The sequence below is a fragment of the Rhinatrema bivittatum genome, chromosome 11 (genome assembly GCF_901001135.1).
Source record: "Rhinatrema bivittatum chromosome 11, aRhiBiv1.1, whole genome shotgun sequence".
Lineage (NCBI taxonomy): Eukaryota > Metazoa > Chordata > Amphibia > Gymnophiona > Rhinatrematidae > Rhinatrema > Rhinatrema bivittatum.
In genome coordinates this window covers 81,299,744-81,314,502 of record NC_042625.1, presented here as the reverse complement: position 1 = coordinate 81,314,502, position 14,759 = coordinate 81,299,744, and the positions used below count along the sequence as shown (strand labels likewise).

The following is a 14,759-nucleotide window of genomic DNA, read 5'->3' as shown; positions in this document are numbered from 1 at the left end:
TATGCAGAGAGAAAGGGTTAAAAGCATAGCATCAAGATAGCTTGTTTCCCCCCTTCATACATAGTGAGTGTATATTACAGCAATAACTGTATCGTTCTTTTTCTGGCTTATCAACTAAATGCGACACACAACACAAGGGCAAGAGATATTTAGTGGCACCACAGCTGTGTGGTGATTATCCAAAACTGGAAATTGAATCCATTCAAATAATCAAATGCATGAACTGCAACATCTACATAATTCAATCCAGGACAACAGCTGCCCAGATGTACAGCAGAGTTGCCATTGAGCACACACTGATTATCTGTGTGCAACTAGCTGACTCACACAGTCTGTACTAGCCTGGAGGAGTCCCACAGAACAAGCGGCATTACAGAAAATATGAAGTTTGCAACATGTGCAGTGGTGGTGCCTGGATGCTGGGCTTGATGGCCCCTTGGTCTGACCCAGTATGGCATGTTCTTATGTTCATGCATCCCAACCAAATACTCCGTTTCAATGCTCTGCTTTAGAACCACCAGATGGGCAGCGACAATCTCTAAACAGAAGAGCATACCAGTGGCAAAGGTTCCCCCCCCCCCCCCGCTCATCCTCACGACTCTGCTGCCCCTACCCAGAACCTGATATAGCATAGAGAAATATCTCCCCCCTCCCCCCCAAAATCCCATGAAGTTATGAACTAGAACAAACGTTTGCTGACAGTCAATCATTCGTATTAAAATTAACTTTTATTACATAAATCAGAATAGGCATATTTACACGTCACCTGCTTTTTGCACTTTCTGGTATTATCTATCCTCCCCCTACCAGGCATTATATATAGCTGTACTTGTATGTGGCCTATCATTCATCTTTTCGTACAGCAAAACAAATGCTACACATAAAAGTGGCAGTTCTGATGAGTAGCACTTCCACCAGTAGAAACCGGAGTAGGGAATAAGTTCACCAGAACAGCCGTGCTCAGCCTGGGACGGAGCAAAGATTGGCACTGCCTATTTGCACCTAAGAAGCTGGAAGATGACATGGAAGAGAATCCCATGCTCCCACAATCAAGGGAACAGCCGGTTGCTGGCGAGATGCCTGCCGGCTGAGCATGGCAGAGGACACAGCTCTGGAAAGAGACTGGCACTAACCTTATTGATAGGGTGATGCCGTGACATCCGACCCGTCGTCGGGGTAAAAGGGAGAAGTTTATGGGCAAAGCGCCATGGACTGCAGATCTGCCAACAGTTACATGTTTTGTGGTGCGGGAAACGACAGTCCCAGGAGCAGCAGCCAGAATGGAGGCCAGCAACAGGGAAGTATGATGGAGGGTTCGTGGAAGATCCTGGTCACTGTGCGTGATAGCTCCAGAAGTGACCTGACAATGATCTGGGCAATAAGGGCTACTGACCCCTAACCGCCCATCTGAGACTAAGGGCGGGGGGGGGGGGGGGGGCGCTGAGGATCCGTGGCCACTGCCCTATTGTGCCTATGGTCAGTCCACTTAAACTGGTTTGTTCCAATCTTTCTGGGCATTCGAGACAAACCTGCATCTCCAGTGCAAAGTGAGGGGTGGGGGGATCCTTATAAAGCCTCTGCCCCGCACAGTCCCACCGATCTTACACCAAAATCCAGGAAAAAAAACTAGGACTTTTATAATCCCAGGATGAGCTCTCAAAATCATAGCCAAGCTCTCGGTACCTTTTGGTCTCACTCTTTTGCTCAGAATAAAACATTTCTTGACCCATGACTGGATCTAGATTTGCTTTTACGCATCGAATGGGTTCAGTTTCAAAGTGTTCAGAGTGTGTAACCTCCCTCCTTTACCCAGGAGCACGGAGCTCAGCGTGCAGCCTCAGGCAGGCACGGACGGGGGGGGACATACAGCGATGCTTTGCCGTTATGGAAGGGATCGGCTCAATTTCCCCCCCCCACTTCAGGAATGGCTGCAGTTTTCTTACACACGCAAATACAGAATCTACTCTTAGAACCCAGAAGGAAACATCCTTGCCCTCCCCAGTGCTGAAAGCAGTCCTACGATAGGAAAACATAGCATTGCAGGCAAGTTCCACCCCCGGTCTGGACCAGCATGCGTTTAAAAGGTAACGTGACAAAAGGTTGCCCCCTCAAAACAGCTCCAAGCAGGCAGCTGCTTATTTAGTCAGCATCAGTGGATTTGAAATGATCCTCGTCCACCGTGGAGTAGATGTGGCCTTCATTGCTAAGAAACTCCACCGCTTGCCTGCACGAGAGGAAAAGAAAAACTATTAGGAAAGGTTATGGCTGTAATCCCAGACCGTTCTGATCCATCTGGAAGTCTTCTGGTATTCAGGTCTGGAAAAAAAAACAAAACAAAAAACCCACACAATCCACAAACGGCCAGGCTAATGGCTCAAGGACAAGTGCTGTGCAGTACCATGAGAAGACCTGGGTTAGATCCCCAGGCCGGGCTTCTGTGCCTGCGACAGCGGGATTAAGTGAGGAAGGATTTCCTCCCTGCCCCCTGGATGTTTTCAAGCGAAGGTGCAGGGCCCCATAGTCCGGACACCAGTTATGACCGAGCTGGCAGAAGCTGCTGGACTGCTCCTGCCCCAGTCCCGGACCCTCGCTCCCACAGCACTCACTTGATTGTGTTAATGTTCGTTCCGTGCAGCCTCTTCTTCAGCTCGTCAAAGCTCATGCCCTCAGTGCCATGGTAGCTTCTGATCAAACTCAGCACCTGCAAAGGAGCACGTAATGTCACAGGTTGCCCCCGCTGTAAGTGGCATTCTTCTTTGGGAGAGGGTGTCTGTCCCTGGGAAGCTATGGGCCATGCTGCCAGTGCGTCACCGACATTCTGCTTGTCTTGTGGATCCTGGGAGGCACGGGTGATAAGAAAGTCCCATTCTAATCCCTAGATTACAAGGGCGGAGGGGAAGGAATGGCCCATTTTAAGTTTATGGATTTTTTTTCTCTTGTAAAAATATGTAGGGCTCCGTGAAAGTATTCTAGCATGGCCAACTTTCTCATTAGCTGTACAGGCATCTGCAGCCGGGGTTTAAGGTTTGTGTTTTTCACAGATTCCACCCCATGTAGAATGTGCAAGTCTGGTTTTCGGCTAGACTACTAAGGGGTTAACTGTTTTTACACTTTGGCTCTTTGAAGCTGGCCATGACAAATGCCAGCACCCGCTGCAATGCTGGGGGGGGGGGGGGGGGGGGGGGTGTTTCAGATGGGGGTAACAGTGACCAGTGCTGCAGTCTACCACGACGCGGCTCTACGCATTACCTGGCTCTGGTGCGGCGTCAGCCCATTCGTCTGCATGTCACTGCCTCCGGAATAGCCACCACCTATGTTTTCCATGCCAGGACGGCCAGGAGCAAGAGATGCACCCCCTCCTATCAACTGAAACATGTATGGTTACATTGCACAGCGGGCATTGAAGAGTTACTGCAAAACATTAGGAGGAGGAGGAGGAGTTCTGCCAGTTTATAGGCACCCTGAGCAGTAAAACTTTCCACCCCCCAGCCGGAAATGGTCAGGGTGGGACAAGCAGCAAGTTCACAACTTCCACTGGGATGAAGCACACCGAGAGAACGAGCAGGTTCTGTGCTCATACACGAAAAGTGTGGCCATAAAGGAACGTGAAAAAAGGAGCTGGGGAGACCATTGTTAAGTTTATGCTGCCTTCAAAGCAAGTTATAGTCTAGATCTTAAAATGTCTAAAATGAAATGTTTCCAAAAAATAAATAAAATGTCCCAAGAAATTTCCGACTCCAGCTCCTGTTTTTGGGCGGGTGGGAGCCCTGCTGCAGTGACTGGAGACAGAGGCGCGAGAAAGGCGGCCGACACCGTTGGGGGGGAGAGGCGATGGCAGACGTTTAGAGACTCACACCGTTTTGCTTCCCCCAGAATCAGCCATTGAGTTTTTAAGGAGACATCCCGCAGCAGGTGTGCGGTCCCAGAAAGTGTCCCCCCCCCCCCCCCCGGCAAAGCTGCGCTGCCTTCCGGGCATACATACCTTGCCCTGCGGTACGTTGAAGGTCATGTGGCAGTGCACAACTTCCAGCATGTGGGAGATGAATTCATTCATGTCTTCCAGAGGGACCACCTTAAAGGCCACCAGGCTCTTCTTGTTCTTCAGGAGAAGAGATGCAGAGGAAAAAAAAAAGCCAGAGCAGGTGCCATGAAGCGCACTACGGTAAAGTGTATTGCATCTCAAGTGCTCTCTATGGTGGGGGATACAATATTGCCCAGCACAAAGCAGCATTTTCCCAGTGCTTTTAACACTTCACAAGACCCTGCTCCGATTCTTACCTCCAGCGATGGTGATCGCCAGCTTAACATCTCGGGAACTATCAGAATCATTAGGGTAAGGATTCCCACACCATTTACAACAGTCCTTCTAGCTTTCAGATTCTTGCCTAGTGCCCTTTTCTGACTCTAGGCAGAGCCACCAGGAACATAAAACAGCTGGCATGAAGGGATGGAAGAAAGACCAGACTGCCTGCTGCCATTAGTTTAGTGTTTTATACACCACTTTTGGAGATTTTAAGTCAGAACAAAGTGATATATAATTAAGACCACTGATAAGATTACAGAGAAACACAGCTAAAAAAAAAAAAAAAAAAAATCAAGACTGGCAGGATTCGTTCTAACACCATAAACATATTTGACCTACGATTCGCTCATATTCCTACCTGTGGCACCCTCCCCATCCCAAGCCATCTGTGAAATTCTCTTTTCAGAGAACATCCTTGCAGGGATTAGATTTGTGCTAATTAGTCAACAGCTAATGAGCACATGAGGAACGACCAGTTCTAATACAGATCCCAGAAAATACTGCGGTGAGCCACCAACATCAGACAAAATGGGAGATGTCCCTTAGGAATTCTTAACCTTAGATCTTGCTAGGGAAGAAGTACACAGGGCATGGGGCAGCAGTAAAAAGGATATGAGGAGGAACTCCAGTTGATCACCACAGTTTAGATCATAACAAACAAACCGGTTACATCAGCATAAGAACCTGCTCCATATGGGCCATGTGAAAAGGCATTCCCCTCCCCCTCAATGCTTTATTTTCTGAAATTTTTTTTTCAATCCTGAATGCTTTAGTTTTTACCCCAGGACTTCTAAACAGAACTCAGCACTGTGTCACTTTACAATTTCGGGACAGGGCGTGGTTAGAGAAAGGGGCTAGAAACCAGAACTTGATTTAAAAATGTATTGTTTCAGTGCTGCAACCCTGGGTGTGTCACTTTATCTCCTCGGCCAGATCTACACAGTGCACAGCCAGAGAATCCCCTGCTCTACACCAGAGCTTTCCAAATCTGTCTGCTGATCGCACGGCTAAGTCAGATTTTCAAAGTATCCACAAATCATGCAAGAGAAGTTTGCATAGAGCGAGTCTCCAATGTAGGCAAATTTGTGTCCTGCACATTCATTGCAATGTCTTGAAAGCGTGAGTGATGCAGGATCGCCCTATGAATGTAAGCTCTAGGACATAAGGTGCGCAAACTGATCCATGGGACCCTCCAGGCAGTCAGGACCTCTCTAATGGACATGCATGAGATTGGTTTGCATGTACTGTATCATTACAGGTATCCTAAAAATCAGACTGGTCACGGACTGGTTTGAGCACTCCTGCTTTAGGAGAGACATTCGGCAGAACCTGTATCTACTTTCTAATGCCAAAATCTTGACATCCAGAAGCCTCCGAAAACCAAAATTAAGAAACCCTGATGCAGCGTGTGAAGGGTGTGGCTCTTACCTGAAAGGATCGTAGATGGCCGACCACTTTCACATAGTTTCCTGGGGGAACCACAATGTTCTCACTGCCTGCCTCCTGGAGAGGGAAGGGAAATGACACAAGGACAACTTTAAAGTTACACACCTAGAAAATGCATAGGGGCCGAGGTCACTCGGCACAGCTGAGACCGGGTTACGTGGCACCGAGTTTCACTCTCGCTGTATTTATTGCAAGCCACTTTGGATCTTGGGGCAGGTAGTACATACAAACCATAAATTAGAAATCTGAATCACTGCCTGGGACAGGTAAAGACACCAAGTATGACCACCACAACTGGAAACTGTGTGTCCCCTCCCCTGCTGCAAGGCATTGTTAAACATGGTATCTAATTACATCCCAGATTTCCTCTTTAAGCAACACCCCCCCCCCCCTCACAAAACTCAGTCAGTCCCTAATAGGGGGACTGGTAGACAAGGTTAGGTTGGGGAGAATACAAGCACCTAGGGCCGACAGTCGGGATAGCTACCCTAAATCTTAAGCGCTCTCCCTGCACAAATAATATACAGTAATCCCCTTCCCTGCTGATAAGAAAAGGCAAAAGATGAATCCAGCAATTCTACGATCCTTCCTCCCACTCATCGTGATGTGAAAGAAAGCCCTTTACTTACATCGGTATCCACCCACTGCCTGACATCCATGGGGGCTGCTGTCATGTCATCCAATTTATACAGAATGTTTGTTGGCGCTTTCTCGGCATGTCTGATTATTCCCATCACAACAACCTACATCGGAGGGGAAGAGACACAAATAAGATTCTTCATCTGCAAAAAAAACGAGTAACACTAAAGAATAAATGACTAAAAGAAATAAATAGTTTGCTGGTATAAGTTATCAGATTAGAAGCCAAAGTCCACAGACCTATATAGAATGAGTACAGCATAAGCGCCACACACACACACACAAGCTGTATGAACTTCCCTCACATGCTATCCCCCACTTCTGTGGCTGAACCCTCTAGAGCTGTGAGGAAGTCTCTCTCCTCAATGCCTGGGGCTCTCCACTTTGTGTGGCTTACGAATGTAACACTTGGGATTGGAGGTAGCAGCATATATCAATGCGTAAATAAAGCCTCCACGGAGAATCCCCACAGTAATATGGGCACCTATGTACACGCAGCTATGAACAGTGAACTGTGCATGGTTCTGTCTGGACTACACATGACCTGGTAACATATACAGCAGCTGAATTAAGTGTTGAAGATACATGATGCCAGCGTGCCATGAACCTGCTGCATGTCCCCTTCTTGTGTGAGAAGGGATCTGTCAGCATGACTGCTGAAAAGTGCCCAGTGTCACACGGCAGAGCCCTGACACACCCAGCTCCTCCCCCCACAGGGCACCTGTAAACAGAATCAGTCCTTCCAAAAAAAAAAAAATAAAATTGTTCTTACTTGTGAGAGTTCAACTTCTCCAACTGCAAACACTTCACCAGTTTGAGAGGCAGAAAGTAGCTGAGACACTGTGCATGGTACGATCTGCTGTGACCTGGTGCGCTGTAAAGCCACAAGAAAAAGATTTAATTCTCCCCCACCTTGTGAGGATTTACCTTGCTGGGCTGGATCCACCCAATGTGTACAACTCAGAGTTTCCAGAGGTGGGAAGTGAATCAAATGGCTTCATATCAAGAACAGGGCAGGGCAGTTCAGGTTATGCCAGAAACTACAAACTCAAAGATGCAATATCTCAGACACAACAGGGGGTAAAATTAGCACAAGTTTGGGGAGCCAATGGATAAGAGCTACAGTTTAAGCTGAGACGACTGGCACGGCTTCTCACGAGAAATCAAACTCATGCTACTTCAAGCCCTTTTACCATATCTAAATTGCACACAAGGGAAAACTGGTATTGTGTGCACAGATTATCCATCAACATAACTTAACCTACAGCAGACTATCAGAGCCTCCATGCTAAGCAGAACAGGGCTTCAAGCCTTTGGATAAAGCAAAGATGAGGCCAACTAGAAGTGTTTTCGGATGTCTCTGGTTCCATTTGTCTCTCTCGAACATTTCATGGGCATTCAAGGGTTACCAGGTAGCTCCAGGTCATGAGACAGACTGATCCAGTTCTGGATTTGCTCTGTTGCATCTACACTTGTACTCTGGCTGAGAAATTATACAGAAAAGCATGTGAATATATAGGGGCCGATTTTAAAAGTTACACGCACGGGGTACATTTGTGCGTGCCACCTGGCGCTCACAAACGTACACCCAATTTTATAACATGCGCGTGCTGCTGCGCGTATGTTATAAAATCCGGGGTCGATGCATGCAAGACACAAGATCTTGCATAAGTCGTACCGAGCCCCAGTGCAGCTCACTTGACCCTTACTGGCGAGGGCACTCGCATCAACATTGGAACATGGGTGGGTAAGTCTACTTCAGTTTTGGTTAGAGGTTAGAGACCTTATTAATGATGTTACCCACTCTACTCTTCCACCAAACTACTTCTGGCAATGTTGGGTGTTAAGCCACCAGCTCTGTCCAGGAATAAGCTGGCAGCTGGAATCATTATTGCTTCCAAATGGACCTGTATGTTCCTGTCAGACATCACAGAACAGTATTCAAGGATGTGGCAGATTTTTAGCTTAACGGAGTAATAGGAACCCTTTCTTTTGCAGGATATTGTAGCCTACTTCGTCAGGGTCTTTCAATTTAACCCAGTTTTCTGGCTTAGGCTCTCTACCAACCATTTCTGTGCTGCCATGCAGTGCTACAACCCATTCAAATGCACCCGTTTTTAATGTTTAGTCTGTGGTTATATACCAAGAGATTTTTAGCCTTCTCTGACCTATTCTTGCGATAAAAACACAGTTTGAAAGAATGTTTGGTGTAAACCTTGTTTCCTTACCACAGAAATATCTATTAAGAATTCTTTAGCAGAAACAGCCCACACATCTGAAACGAACACTGGTCAATAAAAAATGTTAGTCAAATTTTAGTCTTGCTTATGCGATAAACAGATGTATCCTAAATGGTAAGCAACAAAACAGGAAGGGTGCACAAGCAAGGTGAGATTTCAGGCACTCAGATGCACTTCCTGCACAGTGCACCAGCTGGACACAAACCAGTCCCACTTCTAATGCTCACTAAATCGACTGTCTGCAGCTTATCAGACAGTGCAGTGTATCTGCGAGCCCCGTCTCCTTTTTCCTTCTTCAGATGTCTAAATCCAGCTGAATTAAACTGTGTGTGGGGCTAGGCCCTGGAGGACAACATCGGACTCTATCATTCAAAATTCCTGAATGATTTAGGAGGGACAGAAGTTCTCCATAAGAAATGGATGGGGCAAGTCCAACTTGTGTGTCAAGAACAGGTGGGCCAATTGTTATGAAACTTGGTTTATCTGGACATATGGGATAAGGAACTTTAGTCTGAGAGAAGGAAGATGTAATATTTCAGTCTGCTGGTAAGATTACATAAAAATGGAAGAGTTATCAAGAATGCAAAACTTTTTTTTTTTTATACAGTAAACTCTTCTAGAAGAGAAAGTTGAAGCTTCCATAGTTGGTACTAAAGTTGCAACATTTACTCATTTAACTCCTCTGTCTGTATTTCACCATGTGCCCAATAAACCACATGTATTTTCCTGTGTGCAGTTACAACAGGTAGGTATATTTTGCACACGTATTACTTTTGACAGATCAATATAATCTGTTCCACTTTCTCAGCCTGAGTATCATCATTTTGCTGATTAAAACTCTGTAAGTGTTCTTTTAACTAAAAAAAAATGAGACAATTTAAAAAAGTCTAAAGGTCAATATCAAGTAAGCTGGAACAATACCCGGCTAAGTTTGAAAACTGTTCAGCTGAACCTAATTCAGGTAAGTGGGGTCTGCTGAATATTCCCAGATAAACTTACCTGCTTGGCTTAAGGACTGCGATTTTTCTGACCAAAACCTTATCCGTCCAGGGTTGAATATTGGTATTAGCTGGATACATTTTAGCATGCCCACTGAATACTCCACCCCTGACTCTTAACAGTCTAAACTTTTGCTGCTGAAAGGAGCAGGAAATGTAAAACATCAACCTTAAGAACAGAATTAGTCAAGTTCAGAGACTTATGTAGGATGATAGGGATTGTGGCAGTGGGTATAGCAATGTCTAATTTGCCTATAATAACTGGTGTGATATGTCTGATGAACATCGCTATAGAGAAATAAATAAAATAATTGAGCGTTTTAGCACCTGCCCTAAGCTATAACCTCCCCCCCCCTGAAAACTCTTTTATAAACCCAAGCCCTTGTGGTCAGTATAAATGGAGCGCAAACAGTAATTTATTTATTTTAAAGGCGCTCACAAAAGCCAATGCACATTTTAAAGTTTACTAAATGTATACATACAGATCTGTCTCCTTGAGTTGCTGCAGGGGACCCAAAGCCTCCTTGAGATTGCATGTAGCCACCTCCCATGCCAGCACCTCCATAGCCACCTTCAAAACCACCTAGAAACAAAAACAAGAAAAATTCAGAGTAAAGCATAGGCCAGCCAGCTAAGGAAGAGACCACCCCTGGAATATTACAAGGATTAGCAGGAGAAAACTTCACTGCCTTTCACCAAAGGCAGCAGCACCGTACAAAGGGACGTTAAAGAAAACCCTGTATTTCCTCGATTTGGAAACGTAGATCAAATATTTTTCTGCTGCATTTCGGCCACCTGTGACCAGATTATTTTGGGGGAGGGGGAGAGTTATCTTTCACTGGACTACCAGAAAGATTGTTATTCTGGGGGGAAAAACCCTCCTCTGAAAACACATTTGCTGGTGGCTGTAAAAGGGAGCTAAGGTGCATATTTAAAAAAAAAAAAAAAAGTCACTGCATTGGGGGAAGAATATAAAATAGGGGGAAAATAAATTCACAGGTAGCTGTGAAGGAAAGCTCATGGCATCATATCCCAACCCTGGTTAAGAACTCAGGGGTAGATTTTACAAATTTGCGCACACGCGTACTTTTGTTCGCAAACCAGGCGCAAACAGGAGTACGTGGGATTTTAATAGATACGCGCATAGCTGCGCGTATATGTTAAAATCCGGGATCGGCGCGCAAAAGGCTGTGCAAAAATCGGCAGCCTGCGCGCGCCAAGCCACGCAGCCTGCCTCCCGTTCCCTGCAAGGCCGCTCCGAAATCAGAGTGGCCTCGGAGGGAACTCCCCCCCCCCCCCCCAGCAGCTTCCCCTCCCTTACCCACCCCCACCTTTGTTGCACAAGTTACGCCTGCCCAAGGCAGGCATAACTTAAGCAGGCCGGCCGCAGGCACGTGATTCCCAGGCCCGAGAGCCGTTTCGGAGGCCTTGGCCACGCCCCTGAAACACCCCCAGGCCAGAACCACGCCCACACCTCCAAATGACACGCCGCCACCCCCCGAAAGCCCCGGGACCTACGCGCACTGCCAAGCCTACTCAACATAGGCTCCACGCACGCGCAGGGGGAACTTCGGGCAGGTTTTCGGGGGGGGGGGGGGGGGGGGGGGGGGGATGCGTGTACCCCTTTGAAAATCTGGCCCATAAAGAACTTCCATACTGGATCAGAGTCCATCAACCCAGTATCCTGTTTCCAACAGTAACCAAACCTGGCTTCAAGTACATGACAAAAATACCCAAATATATAGATGCCATGCAACTATCGCACAGTGATAAGCAGTGGCTATTCCCTAAAGCCTGTACCTTCAAAGGCCTGTGCGCGTAAAAGCTGGGGTTTACGCGGGTGGCCAACCTTAGGCACGCTACTCGTATTTTAAGATGGGCCTGGCCACAAGTGTAAACCCCAGTACGCAGGGCCTCTCCAAAAGGGCAGTCCAGGGGCAGGGTGGGACAGGGCCATTCTACACTGTCCCGGGAAGCGCACACAGATTACTTCTGCTCCAGAGGAGCAGTAAGTAATGAAACAAAAAAAAAAGTAAGTACATAGGAAGGGGTTAGGGGTCAGGGAGAAGAGGGTAAGAGTGGACTAGGAGGGAACTGGGGAGGCCTGATTGTGTCGCCACACATAGTGGTTTAAAATCCCCCCCCCCCCCCCAGCACGCGCTGCCCGCATATGCGCGGGTAGATATCGTATTTTATAAATACACACATTATAAAATAGCTATGTCCATGTGTGCATGCCAGGAACTGCAAGCACATGGACGCACGCTCCTTTGAAAATCAACCCCTTAGTCTACTTGGTTAATAACAGTTTATGGACTTCTCCAGGAACCTGTCAAACCTTTAAGCTCCACTATGCTAAACAACTTTAGCACATCCTTCAGTAATGAATTCCAGAGCTTAGTTGTGTAGAGAGTGAAAAGAATTTTATCTGATTTGTTTTGAATGTACTACTTACTAACTTCATAGAGCATCCCTAGTTTTTGGAATTTTTAAAAAGAAGAGTACATAATCAATTCACATTTACCTATTCTATTCAACTCTTGATGTCATAGACTGTCACACCTCCCTCTCAGCTGTCTTCTCCAAGCTGAACAGTCCTAACCTCTTTAGCCTTTTTATCCCCTTTATCATTGTCACACTTCTCCATACAACTAAATCTTTCTTGAAATGTGGTCACCAGAAACACACATACAGCAATACCGACACATTTTGACAATCAGTGATTTATTTTCCATTCCTTTCCTAATAATTCCTAACATTGCTTGTTTTTTTTTTGGCTGCCACCACATACTGAACCAAGGATTTCAAAGTTCTGTCTACTATGACACTCGTCTTTTTCCTGGGCAGTAGTTCCTAATAGGGAACCTAACATCTTATAACTACAGCATGGATTAAGTTTCCTTATGTGCATAACTGCACTTGTTCACATTATATATATTTCATCTGCCATAGGGACACCCAATCTTCCAGTCTCACAAGGTTCTTATACATTTTCCCAGAATCTGCTTATGATTTAACAACTTTGAATAATGTTGTATCTACACATTTGATAATCTCACTCACCATTCCCCTTTCCGGATAGTTTATAAACATACTTAAGGACGCAGGTTTCAGCAAGGCGCTCCACAGAGAAAACTGAACATTTAATCCTAGTCCGTTTCCAATTTTTTTATCCAGCTTGCAATCCACATTGCCTCCTATCGCGTGACTTATTTAATTTTATCAGGAGTCCCTCATGGGGCAGTTCAAGAGAAACTGCAGGGTCAACACTCCCCCCACCCCCAAGACAAAGGAAGACGGAAGAGAAACTACTCATCTCTGGTCTCCCTAAATTTTGGGAGACAACACAGAACCCCCACCCCCTGAAAGTTCACAAGTTATCAAAATACACGTTTAAAATAAAAAGGAAACATATACAATATAGTAATAACAGTAAACATAAAACCACACGGACACGTCGTTTCTGAACTGATGGCATGATACAACATTTTTGTCGCTCTATGTGCTGTTTCCTCACTATTCTTACTACTCATTCTTTTGTGTGACGTCTTTGAGCTTCTCTTGCTTTTGGGAAAGGGGTACACGACATTTTTGCATGCTGCCACAGCACAGGAGGAAACGCATTTCTGAGCGCTGCCCACGGCCTTTATGAGTTCTTCTCTGGTGACCTCTCTCCTCCCTCCCCTACCGTCCCGCTCTCCATTCCCCGGAGACTAATCTCACTTTCCTCCACCCCCCCCCCAAAAAAAGAGAAAACCCGGCCCGTTTCCAGCCTTCCTTCCTCTTCACCAAGGCAGCCAGTCTCAGTCCATCCCTCCCGCTCGCTCTCACCGTGACTATTCCACATGGCAGCTGCTTTTTAAAGCGCGAAACCCCGGGACAGGAACCGCAACGAGATCACCAAAAGCAACGGACAACCCACTACCCTCTTCCCGCGAAAGCAATCATCCAACACGCATCACTTACCCACCAATCGGAAACCTTTATGCTGCCTCGCTACGGATTGCGGCACCCAATCCCGCGGCCCGATACAGAGAAAGCGTTTGCCAGGACTCAAAAGAGGCGGCCCACGGCTTCAGCACGTGCTTCCTGCGGCAGCTACTACCTGGAAGCGGCCATCTTTACTGCTGGCAGTGGGCTTCGCGCGCCCAGGCCGGAACTAGGAAGAGTTGCTCCTAATTCCGGGAATGCAACTTATTTTGATTAAAAAAAAAATTATAAAGATTTGATTTTCAAAATCCTATTTTTAGAAAAAGGAAAAAAGTCTCTTTTGTAAGTTGACGTTTTCTTAGACTTTTAATTTCAGGCCTACTCAGCGTTGGTAGGAAACAGTTTTTAAATGAATTGATGTTAGGGTTGCCAACTTTTCCATAGACCAGGACCGGACACTTGAGGACCGGGGAATGGTACCCTCTCATTTGCATAAACTTTAGATCCTGCCAGTGACCTGCCTAAATAGTGTATCTATGAATCTGCAGAACCACTGGGAGCTGAGGGCTGTGCTGTGTATCACTTCTCTCCCTATGCTGTCCAATCACAACATAGGAAAGGAGGCAAGGATACAGCACAGCTCTCCTTCAATAGGCTCCAACCTGCCTTTCTCTTCCTCTAAGAGGCTGTGGGAAAAAGAAGGATCCACCTGCAAAACCGGACATTTAGTGTCCAGTTGGTACTTCTGACTGGACACTACAGAATGCCTGAAAACCTGGCTGTCCAGTCCAAAACTGGACAGTTGGCAACCCTAATTGATGTTTTAGGTTCTTTACCTGGAGAAGTTACATACAGGCACCAGGGTGAGAGCAGGGCAAGGGTAAAAAGTTAACTCTGTCCAAGGTTCAAGCTCTCCAGATATATCTGGAATATTCTATTAGATACACAAAATCAGGCGGCGACACTGAAGGCAGCAGAGGGCCTACATGGACGCAGCAACATCCGGCCCGTGTACCGACACCAGAGGCAGCTGGGAATTGCGCTGCAGGCGCTCCACCCTTCTTGCAAAACAAGGAGGAAGCTGGGAAGTCACCAGCACCAGCTAGGCAAACCTGCCTACCGCTCGCCCACCATCCCAGGCAAGTTAAACCCGGTGGCAATGCCAAAGGTGCTTGCGCCGGGAGGTGTGCGCCTTTGGCACTT

The 14,759-nt window shown here is 46.6% G+C and overlaps 1 protein-coding gene across 3 annotated transcripts; it reads right to left on the bottom strand.

Annotated features, from left to right (window-relative positions):
- Positions 1–708: 708 nt before the first annotated feature.
- Positions 709–13,602, bottom strand: RPA2 (replication protein A2). 3 transcript variants are annotated; one of them, XM_029570954.1, is made up of 9 exons: positions 13,458–13,602; positions 10,109–10,209; positions 7,161–7,262; positions 6,379–6,492; positions 5,732–5,806; positions 3,983–4,099; positions 3,250–3,366; positions 2,607–2,701; positions 709–2,224 (listed from the first exon to the last, which is right to left on the bottom strand). In XM_029570954.1, exons 1-9 carry the CDS (start codon positions 13,471–13,473, stop codon positions 2,140–2,142), a joined length of 822 nt encoding a protein of 273 aa, XP_029426814.1. In that variant the 5' UTR covers positions 13,474–13,602; the 3' UTR covers positions 709–2,139. The 3 variants fall into 3 exon arrangements, with proteins under 3 accessions (XP_029426814.1, XP_029426815.1, XP_029426816.1); XM_029570955.1 differs by lacking the exon at positions 13,458–13,602 and adding an exon at positions 13,153–13,321; XM_029570956.1 differs by lacking the exon at positions 13,458–13,602 and adding an exon at positions 12,690–13,132.
- Between the last annotated feature and the right edge of the window lie 1,157 nt (positions 13,603–14,759).